This window comes from Eretmochelys imbricata, chromosome 2, assembly GCF_965152235.1.
Source record: "Eretmochelys imbricata isolate rEreImb1 chromosome 2, rEreImb1.hap1, whole genome shotgun sequence".
NCBI classification, from domain to species: domain Eukaryota; kingdom Metazoa; phylum Chordata; order Testudines; family Cheloniidae; genus Eretmochelys; species Eretmochelys imbricata.
Window position 1 is genome coordinate 126,600,422 of NC_135573.1, and position 16,273 is coordinate 126,616,694.

The 16,273-nt window shown below is 38.1% G+C and overlaps 1 protein-coding gene across 2 annotated transcripts in view; it reads left to right on the plus strand.

The window, feature by feature from the left end:
* LOC144260508 (cadherin-9) overlaps positions 1–16,273 on the plus strand; it is a 99,434-nt gene that overhangs the window by 58,860 nt on the left and 24,301 nt on the right. Inside the window, exons 3-4 of one of the 2 annotated variants that reach the window (XM_077809155.1) lie at positions 12,276–12,395; positions 13,706–13,873. In XM_077809155.1, the coding sequence (XP_077665281.1) occupies positions 12,276–12,395; positions 13,706–13,873 (288 nt within the window). The remainder of the gene's footprint in view (positions 1–12,275; positions 12,396–13,705; positions 13,874–16,273) is intronic. The other variant, XM_077809156.1, reaches the window with a different exon arrangement.

Genomic DNA, 16,273 nt, shown 5'->3' on the forward strand with positions numbered 1-16,273 from the left:
CAAGTATTTCTTTTTCCTATCTGGTACCAAGAAGTATTGGTAATAATTTTACCAGTTTCTTTGGGGGTATGATTATTTTTGCCTAGCTCTACTTCTAAAAAATCTCTCTCTCTCTCTCTCTCTCTCTCTCTCTAAAATAATATATTTCATTTCTGTGGCATGTTTCCTCTTGTAAAGCTTTACTAATTTTATATAAACATGAATCTTTTCACCCAGCATTGGATTGTAATAATCTCCAATATAGAACGACAGCAACCATATGGAAAACTAGTACAGCAGAGGAGAGGGGATGGAACTTAGCTAGTAATATTGGAATAAACCCTCATCTCCCAAAAAATAATATGGGAACTTTAATGTGCCACAAGTAGAGGACCTTAGTTTTTATAATGTCTTATTTGAAAGAACACAGTGCACAGCACACTCAGTGTCCATTCTATATCCCTCAGAAAGATAAAGTGCTAAATCGACACTCCGGAGATTCAAATCACTAGTGCTAACTAATCCAAGTAATTCAGACCTGAAACTCAGAATCTCTAAGCCATCCTTCTGTAGGAGGGGACGCTAACAGCTTATCAGGTGAGGGGGCACAGGAGTTGAAGTATGGTAACTAATAACCAGGTGTCATTCCCATAAAGTAGGGTAGATTTCAAGGAAGTACCCAGGGAGTTAGGTGCTCATTGGCACTTCCCAGCTGATATTAGTGAGAGGCACTTAGTTATATCACTTTGCCCCATGATGAAAACTTTCCCCTAATAACTTATTCCATGGAACCAGAAGGATGAGAGAAAAACATAACTTTGTAACCCTTCCTTTCCAGTGTGTTTAAATGGCATTTGCAATCTGTTCCAAAGGTCAGGGCACTAGTTTAGAATTTGGGAGACTGGAGTTCATGTTCCTGCTTCACTACAGATGGCCTGTGTAAACTTGGGCAAGTTACTTACCCTCTCTGTGCCTCAACTTCCTATTAGTAAAACCGGAATGATAGTACTGACCTAACTCACAGCAGTGTTGTGAGGATTAATACATTACAAACTGTGAGGTCCTCACATACAAAGATAGATTCAATCCTGGCAAGTGTACAAATTTCCAACCATGACTGATAGCAAATGTGTGGTTTCCCTCTTTATCTCCCTCATATAATATATTGTAATACCATTTGTGTGAATATCTTATTGGGTCATTTTATTTCCCATTATTTCTGCATAGAAAAGAGAAAGCGTTTCTGCAGCTGACTGGCTCAGATCTTTATATTCATGTTGAAAGTGCTTTTATCATACTTATGCTCAGAAATTGTTTGATGTATCAATTTTCCTCAGTTTTACTTGAGTACTTGTTCAAATATAAAACTCTAACCTCTGGACAAAAATATGATTGGCTTGAAGTCAACACATCATCATTTTTTGCTCACATCTAATGCTGACACTGCACGGGGATACTAGAGAATACATTCTGCACTGTTAGCAATGCCGTCCTTTGGATAAGATGTTAAATCAAGGTTCCTTCTCTCCCTTTCTGATTGATGCACAGGTAGAAATCCCATAGGTACTCTGAAAACAGATTCATTGTTCTGGCCAGTATTTTCTCTCGCACTATAGACATGTTTTAAGGCCAAGACTGTGACCTGTTGTTAGCATCACAAACACATTTTCCTTACATAATATCTGAACTACAACTAGCTAACCCATTGCTTCACAAGGTATTTCAAATAATGGCTCCAATTAAGCTTGTTCATGGGAAGATATATGCCAGAGGGGTGAGTGTAAGGAGCAACTTACCTACCCCCAATGCAATGTAACCATGCAGGGAACAGCCTTTACTGGGCTGCAGATGCTGGAGATTGCAATGGTTGGGATTAGTTACCACTGCCTGCAGTGCTAATCACTTATGTCTGAGAGAGACATATGAGAGTCATATCCCATCCAACAACAAAGCAGGACCATTCAAGAAATACCTTTGCAACAGGATAGAAAAACACCATGCTGTCTAGGGGCACTTGGAAATATTACACCGATAACAGGTGTCAGAGCAGCAGCCGTGTTAGTCTGTATCCACAAAAAGAAAAGGAGTACTAGTGGCACCTTAGAGACTAATAATAATAAATTTGTTAGTCTCTAAGGTGCCACAAGTACTCCTTTTCTTTTTACACCGATAACAAAATGTCTCCCTCTGTGCTGTATTGGACTACAGAGTCCTCCCCTTTCCCAGCGCTCCACACCACAAAAAATCATAATTTAGTCTTTGTGGACAGAAAAACACTTTATGAAACTAAATTCTAACCTGCCTCAGAGTTTACTTTGGAAACATTCCTTTCTGCATTTTGGCTCAGCAGCAGTTGTTAGTAGGTTTCTGGCACAAACTGGAATTGACTAGTCCAATTTTAATATATCTGAATACAAAAACTATTTCCAAAAAAAGATAAAAACACATCTATATTATGTATACACACACACACACACACACACGTGTATATATTAATTATATTATATTTCACATTTTATTCTGCATCCTTCAAAGCCTCGGGCAAATCCTGCAGTCCTTACTTAAGCAAAACTTTCACTGGAGTCAAATGGAAACTAACCCTTTTGAAAAATAATGCCACTAATTTTGGGTGCATGAGTATGAATTTCAGTGGCTAACTTTAGGTATCCAAGTTTGAAAATGTCAGGCCTATTACCTAACAGCATGTTAAAATGAAGCATATCAAATGTGTCCATTTTGTAAGCAGAATACAAAGGCAATCTCCTTCCACCAGACGTCCCCTACAATTAGATTATTTCCAAAGTGTGCAAATAAGATCTGTTTTTAGTGCGGCGCAAAACAATATGCTGCAACTTATTTTAATACAATGTAAATTAACATAATGAAGCATCACACAGAACACAGCATAGACAAAGATGCTTTGAACACAATTTTCAGTGTTCAGTGACGATAAAGGACACATCAAATAGACTAATCACAGCATAGGAACAAAGAGCCAAGATTCTGACATCTTCACTTAAGTTGCGTAGAACCTTTTTTTCAATAGCAGTCCCATTGATTGCGACTCGGAGATTAAGGTGCTCTGTGGTTTTAGTGATGGTGTCAGAATCTGGCATCAGCTTTGCTGCAGCACAACCATGCTGACCTGAGCATCAGAAAGGAACCTCTCTCCCCTTAGTTCATCTTGGTCTTTTTCCTAATGCAGACATTAAAATGGCTTTGAAAGTAAGGGGAAAAATATAAAAGTCTGTACATTACTAGGTTTGCTGTTGCTAGATTAGCATGTTTTCATTTTAAAAACAGTTTTAGTTTAGCACACAGTTTAATTTTTTTTTAATATAATCGTTTTCCACAATGAAGCGCGCAGAGACAAAACTAATAATAGGAGTAAATGTACTAAATAAATTGTAGGAACACAGCAACATTATTATTGCACGAGCATGCGTCTGTGGTCTGTTAGTGATGGTGATTCAGCATGCATTCCATATGACAGTGAAATTTCCCCCTTGTCTATAGTTTGATGCACTGTCTTCACAGAATCAGAGATAGAAAGGTAAAAAAGGGCTGATGTGGGTCATCTGGTCTGACCCCCCAGCTTATTCAAAGGAGTACTTTCTATATTATTCCCAATAATGTTTTATCTATCCTGTTCCTGAGTATCTGCCGTAAGAGTGCTTCCACCATTTCTTTTGGCAGTTCATTCAAGGGGTCTGTAGCTTTCACACTTCACAGGGCAGACACAGGGGTGCTGGGCTTCTGAAACTGCCCATAAAATCTGTAGGAAATTCAAGCACTCAGTACTAAATCCAAGCAAAACTTTCTGCCCAAAACATTCCCGCCCCAAAAAAGCAGATTTGAGTCATCTGAAACATTTAGCAAAATCGAGTCACTTTTGCTGAATTTTACAATCAAAAAATGTCCTAGTCAAAAAAAAAAAAATCTAAATGTTTTGTTTTGACACTTTCAAAATGAAACATTTAATTTTCTGACTCAAAGTGACTTTTCATTCCAAAATATACTGCAAATCTATCTTAAAAATAAAAATTGAACATTTTGGTTTGGGTCAAACACAACATTTCCCCCCCCAATTTTGGGGTCAACACAAAAGGACTTTTTTTTTTTTTTGAAAGGCCCACAAGCCGAAAATGCAATCTCTACTCAAAACGTCTCAGGATTTCGCCCAAGAACCACTTGTTTGCACATCTTAATATCCTCATCTCTTACAGCTCTGAATAAATTATATTCCTTCATTTATATTGTTTACACTCTATAATCATGTTCCCCTTGAGTTCTCTTTTTGAGACTATGCGTCAAATTCATCCCAACTCCGCTGATACTTATGTAGTCACATCAGGAATGAATCTGATCCTATATAATTAGTGTCTGCAATCTCCTCCTTGTATCTGCTTTGTTGGCATAAATTTTATTTTCTTTAGTTTTTCTATACTGTTATAATATGGGACTGAAATTGCTCACGTTATATAATAGCACTACAAGACCAAAATTCCAACTGAGGCTGCATCAAGACTATCTAGAACAGCATTATTACTAGAGCTGATGAAAAATTTTTCAATAGAAATTTTTTTCTGTCAGAAAATGCTGATTCATTGAAATCAAAACATTCTGTGGGAACATGTTGATTTTGATGAAACTTCATTTAAAACAAACTGTTCTGATAAGGTCTAAATGTTCTATTCTGTTTCTGCTTAGAGCTTATAAAAACTTATTGGAACAAAACATTTGAATTTTCATATTGAAAAAACTTTTTGTTTCAAAATTTATTTTAGATGATATTATATTATATAACTGAAAATTAAAAAGTCAAAAACCTAACAAAACATTTTGATTTCCTCAAAACTTAGTATTTAAATTAACGCAGAACAAATGCACACAAAATCAAAAATTTCATTTTGCAAAAAAATTAAAAATTCTTTGATTTGTTCCAATTCAGAATTAACACAAATTTCAAAATTGTGGAATTTCCATCAAAATGGAAATTCCTGTTCCCATACAGCTCTGATTGTGACATTGCTGGCTTTCATATGCTCTCTCTGTCTATGAATCCAAGACTAGTAGTGTCTTTTTCCACCACAATGGCAATCTCCAAGCTCATATTGAGTTTTCTATGTGACCTCATATCAAAATATTTCTCAAATCACTTTTCAGCCAGCTGTCTCTATTAACCTCCTATCTATATATATATAAAAGATGCTTTGAGATTAAGAACAAGTGTGATCAAGCCCTTTGGGAATAAGAATATTGCTCTTTGTACAATAGTTGTGTGTGTATTAAAACATTTAAAATACCTGTCACCCACATCTAATCAGTTTTGTCAGAATACCTGCCAACTTGTTGTTCATTGAAGCGTTCATGGATGCATGCATGCAAATGCAGTCCATAAAATATCACTGTTGCCAGTAATTCACAGATTTTCAAGACCTTCCCATCACAAGGCTGCCCCAATGAGAACTACTTCACTCAGCCCCATGGCAAATGTTAAATAGTGCATGACAAATAGTGCAATGTACTGGAGGAGCAAATCAGAAGGTTTATTGTCTCATAACACCAATGTAATAATCCAAATCTCTTTAATATAGCCGATTGGGTGAGGGCAGAGGAGCACAGGAAGTGAGTCTTTATAGTTCATGCACAGGACTGGGAAACCAGGAACTCCTGAGCTCATGGATGACATTTTCAACAGAGCCTAAATGATGTAAGAGACTAAGTCCTATTTTCAAAGTGACTAAGGCACTAAGAGCACAAGTCTCACAGACTTTCAATGAGACGTACTGTATGTCTACATAGGAGCTGTAGGTGTAATTTCCAACTTGGATAGACAGACCAGTGCTAGCTTTAACCAAGCAAGTGTACTAAAAATAGCAGTGTTGCCCATTTGAAATGCTAGGTATGTATTCAGGGCAGCTATCCTGTCCCTGCTGCCCATGTAGCCATGGCTATGCTGCAATTTTTAGCATGCTATCTTGATTGGAGCTAGCTCTGGTATGTCTACCCAAGCTAGAAATTACACTTCCAGCTCTAGTCTAGACATACTTTTAGACTATGTCTACAGTATGAGTTGTGTTGTGATTCCCAGCTCTTGTACATACCCTTTCATTAATCCAATTGCAGTTAGAACGAGTATGAGTACATGAGCTGGCCATCACATTCCTGCCTTATAGTGCACACATAGTATTAGACTCCTAAGTGCAAAAGTGACTGTTAAAAATTACATTTAGGCACTTTTGAAAACTTTTACTGAGCTCTTGATTCTGACACTGATTCACTATGTGCCCTTTGGTAAGTCAGTTAGACCAACATTTTCAATTGTTAATACCTAAACAAGATTTGCATTATTTATGATATGGTAGTGCCTACAGGCCACAACCAAGATGGGGTCCTTATTGTGCTAGATACTGTAGAAACACAAAGGGAGAGATGTCTTTGCCTCAAAAAGCTTATAGCCTAAATAAACAAGACTGATGAATGGTGGGGTGGGAAACAGAGATGAAATAATGTGTTCAAGCTCATTCAGCAGTTTTATGGCATGTCCCATAATCAATAGGTGGCTTGATTCGCTTATGTGTTGAGCACCCCCATCTCCTCGTGGAAGATTATATATGTGGACCATCAGTAGGACTGAACCCAAAGTTTGTGAAGACTTTTGATGATAAAATGCCTAAATCTAATAATAGAGTAATTTCTTTCAGTGATTGCTTACTTAAAAATTGATTGCAATCATCTAGGCTCAATAGTAGCTAACTATTTTGTTGTTTTAAAAAAAAACAAACCTTAATGTGACTGGTCTAATTTCACAATGCATATGACCAGGATAACCCTGGAATTTGCTGCATTGCCTTCTGCTTCAGACTTTGGATTTCTCTTTCAAATTACAGCTCTTTATTATCTTTTCCACAAAATCCAGTATCTAACTACTACAGCAGCAAAATGCTTTCATGAATCACGCATTAATGTAAATTTTAGTTAACAATAATATCTTTATTTACAGCAGTCACATAGAAAATGATTATTTGCCACAGTTATATTAATGTTTACAGAACCAGGCTTTATCAACACACAAACACGAGTTTTCTCAGCTGACAAAAATGTCCTCACATCAAACAAATGTAAGGTCAGTCTGGTGTCCTAATAATAGTGCACCATATTTTCACTGTCATGTTAGAGATTCAGGGCTGATTTCTGATTACAGTGTGTCATGTCCTGGGTTGCTAAAGGCTGGGGGCACTGCAGAGATCATTATTTATTCTTATTATAGTAGAATCTAGAGGCTACAATTAAGCTTGAGGCCCTATTGTACTAGCTGCTTTTCAAACACATAGAAGGAGTCAACAATCTGTCGGTCTTCATAGTCTAAATAGAGGAATAAGACAAAGGATTAGAGGAGCAACAGGCATAGAGAGGAAAACTGTCTTTCCCAAGGTCACTCAGCAGGTCTGTGATAGAATCAGGAGTAGAAAACAGTCTCAGCCTAGGGCACTATCCACTGGACTATGCTGCTTTCCTTCTCAGGGACTAAGCATCCAAGCTCTGGGATGGCAGGGGTTTTCTGCATCCCATTTCTCTCAATAGTGACCCTTTTAGTTGATGTAAGTAAAGGAACTATGGGTCACCAAAAAGCTTCCATAAAGTCTTTGTTGGCCAAATGAACTGGACAAAATGGGGAGCTTTGAAGAAGAGGAGAAGCAACTGTGCAAAAAAGAAACATCCTCAGGGCTCTGCCAGAGACACAAAAAAAACTGACGTGTTGTGGGATTGTCTAGATATTACACAGCTATGATTGCTGCTGTTGGCTTCAGCATTTTCTTGAAAACTATAATTTCACCTAAAAACTTAGTTGAAATTAGATTTGGATATTCTCCCTTTTATGAATCTGAATTGTTACTGATAAGGAGCCATACGGTGGCATTTAGGCACTTTCCCACATTAAGGGCTTACACACAACTGCATCTCAGCAAGAACAATCAAGAAGGAACAATTCCTTTCCAAGTTCCCCAGTGCACAAGGTGTAGCCTGCTCCCCCACTGCATCAGGTCCATTCTTTGGGCTGGCATGGGGAAGAAGGGGGTTATAATTAGAACTGGTTTTTTTTTGTTTGTTTGTTTGCTGGCATTTCCAAAAACATTGAAAGAAATTGTTTTGGGCAGACCCAAAGGGAAACTTTTCCGCAAACCGAAAAGTACAAAAAATAATGTTGTGACAAATGAAACACTGTGTTTGATCCAAAATGCTTCATTTGTATTTTGATCTTTTAAGGATTTAATTTAAAAAAATAAAAAGGAAATTTTCAATGCGAAAATTCATTTCAAATTGAAAAAAAGGAAACATGTTCTTTAGAACATGTCAAAATGAAACATTTTGATTTTTTTTTTTACAAAACAAGACCTTTAATTTAGTTTTTGTTTTGTTTTACTATTCTATTGAAACAATTTGGACAAAAAATGTTTTGTCCAACATTTTATCCAGTCAGTCTCATCCTCTTGGCTCCTTTTGAGACTATCTGCAGCCTCAAGGATATACAAAGGATATAGTTGCTATACTTCATGCCCCACTGTTGCAGATTTTGGCAACAGACCTGGAGTATCCCTATCGGCTCCGCCACCACACACCTCACTGCTGCCAGCACAGAGGTGCAGCCAGAGTAAAGATGACATATGCAAGAAACCCAGCCTTGTGCTGATTGCCAGTTGCTATTTCAGTCCATGGGGACCATTGGCAGCGAGTGTAACTTAGAGCAGCATCTCCTCTGCTTGTAAATATTTACAGCACATTGAAAAAAAAATGAAAAAGAAACACTCAGATAGTTATAGTTCATTTTTTATGGAAGACCCATCATTTTATATTGTCTCTCTTTAATTACTGAAAAAGTCCCAAATGCCATGCTTTAATCTGATTACTTTCCTTCTCTGATTGTCTCATCATTGGTATGGTATGGTTATGCTAGAAGTGCTTCCTTAGGCTGTACCTATTGGGAGGACAGGGATGAGGAGCCAGTCTCCAGAAAGGATAAACACGTGTGGACATGTACTCATACCAATATTTCAAACGACATCACTCTGTCTTTTCCAGCTCTTTGTTCCCTCTATAATGTTTTTCAAATTTGCCAGCAGGGCATCAGAGGCATAATTACCACCAAACAAAAACTAAAGTTATTGTACTGAAAGTTGTTGTACTCCAAAGTACTGAACAGCAGGATGGCAAGGGTTAGCAGTGTTATTCAGTTTTAGCCATTCTTTCTCAGTTAGACTTTATGGAATTATTTTATTATTGTAAATGCATTATGTTTAGTGGCAAGAGCATTTACTCCACACAGTATTTCAGACAGATTAAATATACAGCAGCTTAGTCATATTACATCTGTCTATGTGGTAAGATTGCCTTATGGTCCTTCAGTACAAGTCCTCGTAATGCAATTGAGGAGAGCATTTCATTTCAACATACAAAAGAAAGCTTTGGGGAGAAAAAAAGAAAAGTGAAAACATCTCATATATGCTAGAAAGGACGAGAATGATATCATCCCTACATTTACAAAATACATGTATTTATGAAATACTGCCTCCATAGTGGTGGGAGATTTATGCTAATAGAATGAATTATAGGTTTTGTGGGGGAAAGAGGGTTGCTTTTGTGAGAGGAGGTAGGGTTGTATTGTGCAACAGTTACTTATGTTTTGCATGTGGCTCCTGATTAAAGCTGACCCAAAAAAGGGGAATCCCTTTTTGCCACATAATGTGCAGTTTTGAATAAAAGAAATGTCCCAAACTGGGACAAAATGTCAAAAATACAATATTTTTTCACAAGAAAGGTTTTTGCAGGAGTGCGTGGGTGAAATTCTGTGGCCTGTGTTGTTCAGGAGGTCAGACTAGATGATCATAATGGTCCCTTCTGACCTTAGTATCTATGAATCTATGAATCTATTCTGTTTTAGGAATTGGGGGTGCGGGTGGGGAAGCTTTCTGACTGCTGTAGAGGCCATTCAGCCTTCCATTCTGGAATACTGTAACTCACTTTTCCTGATTAGACAATTAGTTCACTAGAAAGCAGCAGCTGATACATTGCGTAGTGGCCAATTTGCACAATGGTACAAATCAAAGAAAGCATATTTCACCAGTATTTCACAAACTGCACTAGAACCCCATTCTGTGTCACATCCAATTCAAGTTCTGATACTGGTCTACCCAGCTCTGACTAGAATAGGTTACAGTTCCTTCTGCAACTTCCCCCTGTTTGGGTCTGACTGTCCCCATGATTGAGAGAGCAAAAATAAACTCAAAAGAAATATAAGGTAGAGGTTTCTCAACACAAGCCAGACCTCACCTGTGGATCACTTTCCCTAAGGAAATCATCTTCAAGCTATACTCCAAGGTTCACCTTTTCACCAAAGCATTCCCCAAATACCCACATTTGATGAACAAGGTAAATATATGTTTAAAGTTTCAGACTACAATTTAACACAAAGTACATCAGAGAGTTATTCATCCTCCTCAATAGGTTTTTGTTTTCTGCAGTTCTTATTTAATTCCTAGACACCACTGTAGCAAGCATATAGGGATGCAGATCAGTTGCTGGTTGGGAATGTGTTCTGTACACACAGCCTGAACTGAGATCTGGATCTTACCTCATAACTGGGACAGGAGGAGGTGGGTGGGGGTAAAGCACCAAACTTCCTTCAACAAAGGGCCATATTAGCCCCTGTGGTGGCAGAGGCATAATTTTACTTTTTCAACTCAGCATCTGATGAGACCAGTTATGTTCTACATATGCCTGTGAAAGAATCTTGTTCACCTTGTGAATTACTTAATCCACAGACTGGCTGGATGCTCTCATTATCTTCTGCCCTTTACTGACACAGTTATCCTTAAACACCCCCTACTTCTGCATTATCCTTACAGCTCTCATTGGTTTATAGATGACCTTTGACAGATTAAGCAGGTAAAGAGAAATCTAAAGAGCGTGGGGCAGAAATTCTCCTCAGAGTTTGACTGGTTGTGACATAAAGCATTTTTATAATTTTACTACTTGTTTTTGTTGCAGAGGAAGAAATATTTCCTGTCTTCTACCATGCCACTCACAATGCCCTAACCAGTAGGTACTGTTGCCATATCACAAATGGTAAACAGAGTTGCATCTAACAAGACCCAGTAGCAGTATCTGTCCTGCTGGCCTTGCCATATGGGAGTACCATAGAGTTCTGCTCTGTCATTCCCTTTGCTTAATGCATGCGTGAAGCACTGAAAGGAATTATAGAACACCTCTGTTCCATCAATCCCAGATAATGTGGACAAACTTTTTCCCAGTGTCTAGTCAAGACTGGTGCTTTGCTGCAAGGGTAGCTGACTGAAGCTCAACCTAGATGAGACAGAGGATGGGGGGGGGCAACTATAGGAAATGACAGAGGTGATATCTCCCCTTCCATGGATGGAGTATACCCACAGCTTTTCTTATTCAGGATCTGGAGACCCTACAGGATATCCAGAAAGAAGATGTGGCCAAAAGGGTGTTTTTCTCCATCTGCATTTGGCAAGGAGTTAATGATTTACTTTATGATTCTGTACTGACTGCATTTATCCATTCATTTGTCCCTCCCCCTCCCCCCCAAACTTCCAAAAGGGTTACTGATCTGCTCAGAAACAACAGCTAGTGCCAAACATTTTTTCCCTTTTATAGTACTTAGTAGTGCTTTGCACAGAAGTCATTTATATCTGTGTTTCACAGGATTTTAAATCTTAATCTGTGTCCAATTCAGTGTATTGGTTGTATAAAGCTATTTATGGCATGGGTCCTCTGCATCTCAGAGACCACCTCATCATTGTGGCCACCACTTGAGATTAGCTGACATGTTCCAGTTGAGATCAGAGTGTTTTCAGAGGACAATCCTCAGATCTTGGATTTGCTGCCCCTTGATCAATAAACTCACGATGTGTTGGACTTTCAGATCATGCATCAAGGCCTATCTGTTTACCCAGACTTTTTTCTGAAAGATGGGTTTAAGGGAGGCTTATTTTGTTTTGTTTTTTAAAATAAAGTAAAGTAAAATGTGTTGTTTTACATTTTAAAATAAAGTAAAATGTGTTGTTTTACATTTTATTTTAATTTTGCATGGAGAAGGAATTATTTTGTTAACACTGGATTAGTCTGATGTATTCTGTGCCGGTTTTGATTGTTCTGTGCATCTGGTCATTATATAGATTTTATAAATAGAAGAAAAATGTGTACATCAGCCTTATGATCTAAATTATCTCTTTTCATATGATAGATTCTTTGTTTTTGTTCCTATTCAGGAACTTCTGTTATTCAAGTGACAGCTACAGATGCGGATGATGCCAACTATGGAAACAGTGCCAAAGTAGTGTATAGCATCCTCCAGGGACAGCCATATTTCTCAGTGGACCCAGAGACAGGTCAGCAACCCTTTCTGTCTTACTTGTCATAATTACAGAAATACACACAGGGATAAAGATCCTTCTCACTCAAGTATTTATACCCAGTTTTATAAAAATGCTAATTAAATTGTTCAAGTACTGTCTAATATTTGTCCAAAACTCAGAATGAACATGGACTATCTATCTGGTTTTAAGCAGAAGACCCCCTTGATTTCTGCTTGAAAACTGATGGCGTGATATGGCCCCATATTATTAAGGCAGTGAACCTACAGCACCATAAAATGTAAGTTTTATTTTCTTAAAGTAGTAGGAATAGGGAGGGTATTTTATACCTGTGTTTGGCACTGGTGAGACCACTACTGGAATACCGTGTCCAGTTCTGGGGTTCATGCTTCCATAAGATGTTGATACATTGGAGAGGGTTTAGAGAAGAGCCCTGCAAATGACTACAAGATTGGAAAACATAACTTATAGTGAAAGACTCCAGGAGGTCAGTGTATTTAGCTTAACGGAGAGAAGGTTAAGGGTTGACTTGCTCACAGTTTATACTTATCTACTTGGGGTCAGAAATCTGATAATAGAGGGCTCTTCAATCTAGCAAACAAAGGTATAATAGGATCCAGTGGCTGGAAGTTGAAGCTAAACAAATTCAGACTGGAAATATGGCACAAAAATAATATTGAGGGTAATTAACTAACAGAACAATTTATCAAGAGTTGTAATGAGTTCTCCCTAAAAAAAATCTTTAACTCAAGATTAGATGTTTTTTCTAAAAGTTATGTTCTAGTTCTGCCACAGCTAGTGGACCTGAAACAGGAATTAATTTATAGAAATCCAGTGACCTGTGTTATCCAGGAGGTCAAACTAGATGACCCCAGTGGTCCCTTCTGAAGTTAAAACCTATGAATCTACTGAAGTTTGAAATAGTGAATCCAGGATAACACAGAATTCTGCCCTGTTAATGAAAAAGTGGTATAATACAGAGACCACTCCAGGGTTGTAGCTAATAACCTTATCAAAATAATAGCCAGGGAAAATACCTGAAAAGCTCTCGTTAATGTGACAAACCTAACATTTTTTTTCCTCATCAAAAGGATAATTACATGGATTTAGCACAGTCCAAACACTGAATCATTGCACTGCTATATTTCTCTCTTTTCTTGCAATCACATTAAATCGGTCATGGATTAAAAGCCTTATTTGAATACACCTTCAATTTTATTTGTTTGCCTGGGATTAACATCCGTATAATATATTTTACATAAATCCATTTTAAAACTCAGGGATTAAAGTGTTTTTTGTTTCTCCCCTCTTTTCTTTTATCCAAGGAATAATCAAAACTGCTTTACCAGACATGAGCAGAGAAAACAGGGAGCAATACCAAGTGGTCATCCAGGCCAAGGACATGGGAGGCCAGATGGGAGGATTATCAGGGACCACTACGGTGAACATCACACTGACTGATGTCAATGACAATCCGCCTCGATTCCCCCAGAGTATGGAGCCTTTAATAGTTCTGCTGTGTTTCAAAAAGCTTCTTTAAAATTGTTTAACCATCACCATCTGGGATACTTTTTCACATCTACAGCTGCACTGCTGTGTCTGCTTATGCTGCAGCTTTGTCAAAGCACATGGGAGTCCACTTTAAAAATAAAAGACAAACAAACTTCTTTAGCAGAATAAACTTACTTCCCAAACCCTTAAAATAATTTCAACAGGAGCCAATAACCCATGGTAATTGCAATGTTATGTCTGAAACAATTTATCGTTACAGCAAATACATTGTAAAATACAAGGTCAGCTTTTCAAAATAGCTCAGTATCCAACCCACTTGGGCACCTAAATAAGTGGTCTGGTTTTCCAGTCCTCATAATGGGCATTATTGGGTGGTTAAATTTTGTTGAAAATCTGGCCACTTCATTAGGTGCCAAAAATCTGGCCCTAGCTGCACGTGCTGAGTAATTTTGATAATCTGGCCCATATTTTACATGATTATATTTTTGAAAGAAAACCCGTTAGGCTGCAAAACTGGCAACCAAGGAAAAGTGGGATGGTAGAGGGGATGTGCAATGTGATGTGGACCCTTTAATCCTAGACTGCTGGTTTAAATCTGATCCCAAACTGATTAGCAATCAAAAGTTGTTAAAAGCAGCACTTGATGACTGTTTGGTAAGCTATATGAAAATAATTCAGAGTTTCAGTTCAGTATCTGCTAGGAAAATATCCACATTATTCAATTACTATTGCCTTTGGCTCTGATTGGGGTCCTTGCTTGCACTCTCATCAGACCCCCCAAAGACTGAACAAACATCAAGGCTGATTTACAGACCACCTTTCTGGATTTATGGAAACCTGTAAAGCACTCAGATACCATGGTGATGAATACAGGAAAAATACCTTGTCGCCCAGTCCAGAATGGATTATTATGTTGTGAGTTTGCTAACCTAATGACCACCTTCACAGGGCAAGCTCAGGCCACTGATTTCTCAACAGAATGCTCCCATTTGACTTTAACAGGGAGTTCTGCTAAAACATAAATCAATAGCATAATATGGTCCATGAGGTTTTATCAGATTGGAGATGTTGAACCCAAAGATGGGGTATAGTTCTTTGCACTGAATTACACGATTGGCCATGGAGTTGCAATCTAAAACTAAAGGCTATGTAATAGTAAATAGTTGTAATGTAACTTTGGCATCTGAAACCCTGGAGCCTTTGTTCCTGCTGGTAGTCTCCAAGGTGAGTAAAGGACCTGTCCAAAGTCTATTGAAATCAGTGCAAGCCTTTATGCTGACTTGAATGGGCTTTGGATCAGACCCTTAATTAGAGTGAAAGTTACACCAGTGCAAAGGCCACATACAAGGCCCTATGCAGTGCACTGCTTAAACCTCACTGAAACGCAGAAGGTGATATGGAAGGCCTTATCTGGGCTGGACATACTGAGATGATTGTAACATTGGTAATGACCAGTCCCCTTTCTTGCCTTGCTTCCCAGAATGCTGGTTTCCTGCTCCTCCTGCAAATCAAGAAATGAATGGAAAATCTACAGGTTTTCATTCCTCCTCACACAGTCATGAACTGGAGCATGTTTCCAAAGGATGCTGATTTTAAAAATCTGTTCCTCTTGTATCCAATTACCTCCCTTTCTTCCCTTTATATGAGGCTATAGGATACGGGGAAACTAGGCCCAAAGGGGAGGAAGAAGTTGCATGTGAAAGAGACAGGAATGAACTCCAAAATACTGAAAAATAATTTGATTTATTTGAGAGGCCAGAAAGAAGGGAAATTGACAGACTCTCACGAGAAGCCACCATGGCTTGGACTAAGTATTTAAAGAAAGGTTTTTAAGAAGGTACAGTTGTCTGCACACAACTAGTAGACCTGAGCTATGCACAATATAAATGATAGGAAGGGCAAGAGCTTTACAAAATTGTACCATATGATCATGAAAAAATGGACACTTCAGGAACTGAATTATACCCTAAACCAAGTTGATTATCTTGTATGCTGACAATATGCAGGTCACTGACATCATCTCAATTACAGTGACAGCTTTCAGAATCAAACTCACCCAAAGGAGGTGTTCCCCTGATATTTCTGGACTTCTCATGTCAGAGAAAAATGGAAGTGTCATGACTAAGTTTGTGCCTCTAGGATTTCTGGCTCAATTGCCAGAATGAAAAGTTTAGATAAGCCTACAAATGGAAAAGGTCAGACTTTTGAAGGCTGGTTGTCATAAGATCTAACTTCTAAACAGTTTTCAGCCTGTTGTAAGAGAGTAACATGAATTTTGCAGCCTTACTGGTTTGCAGCCCACCGCTAATTTTTCAGTTATAGGGTTGACTTTCTAACAGCAAATACAATTCAGCATCATACTATATCACCCATTTTTTTCA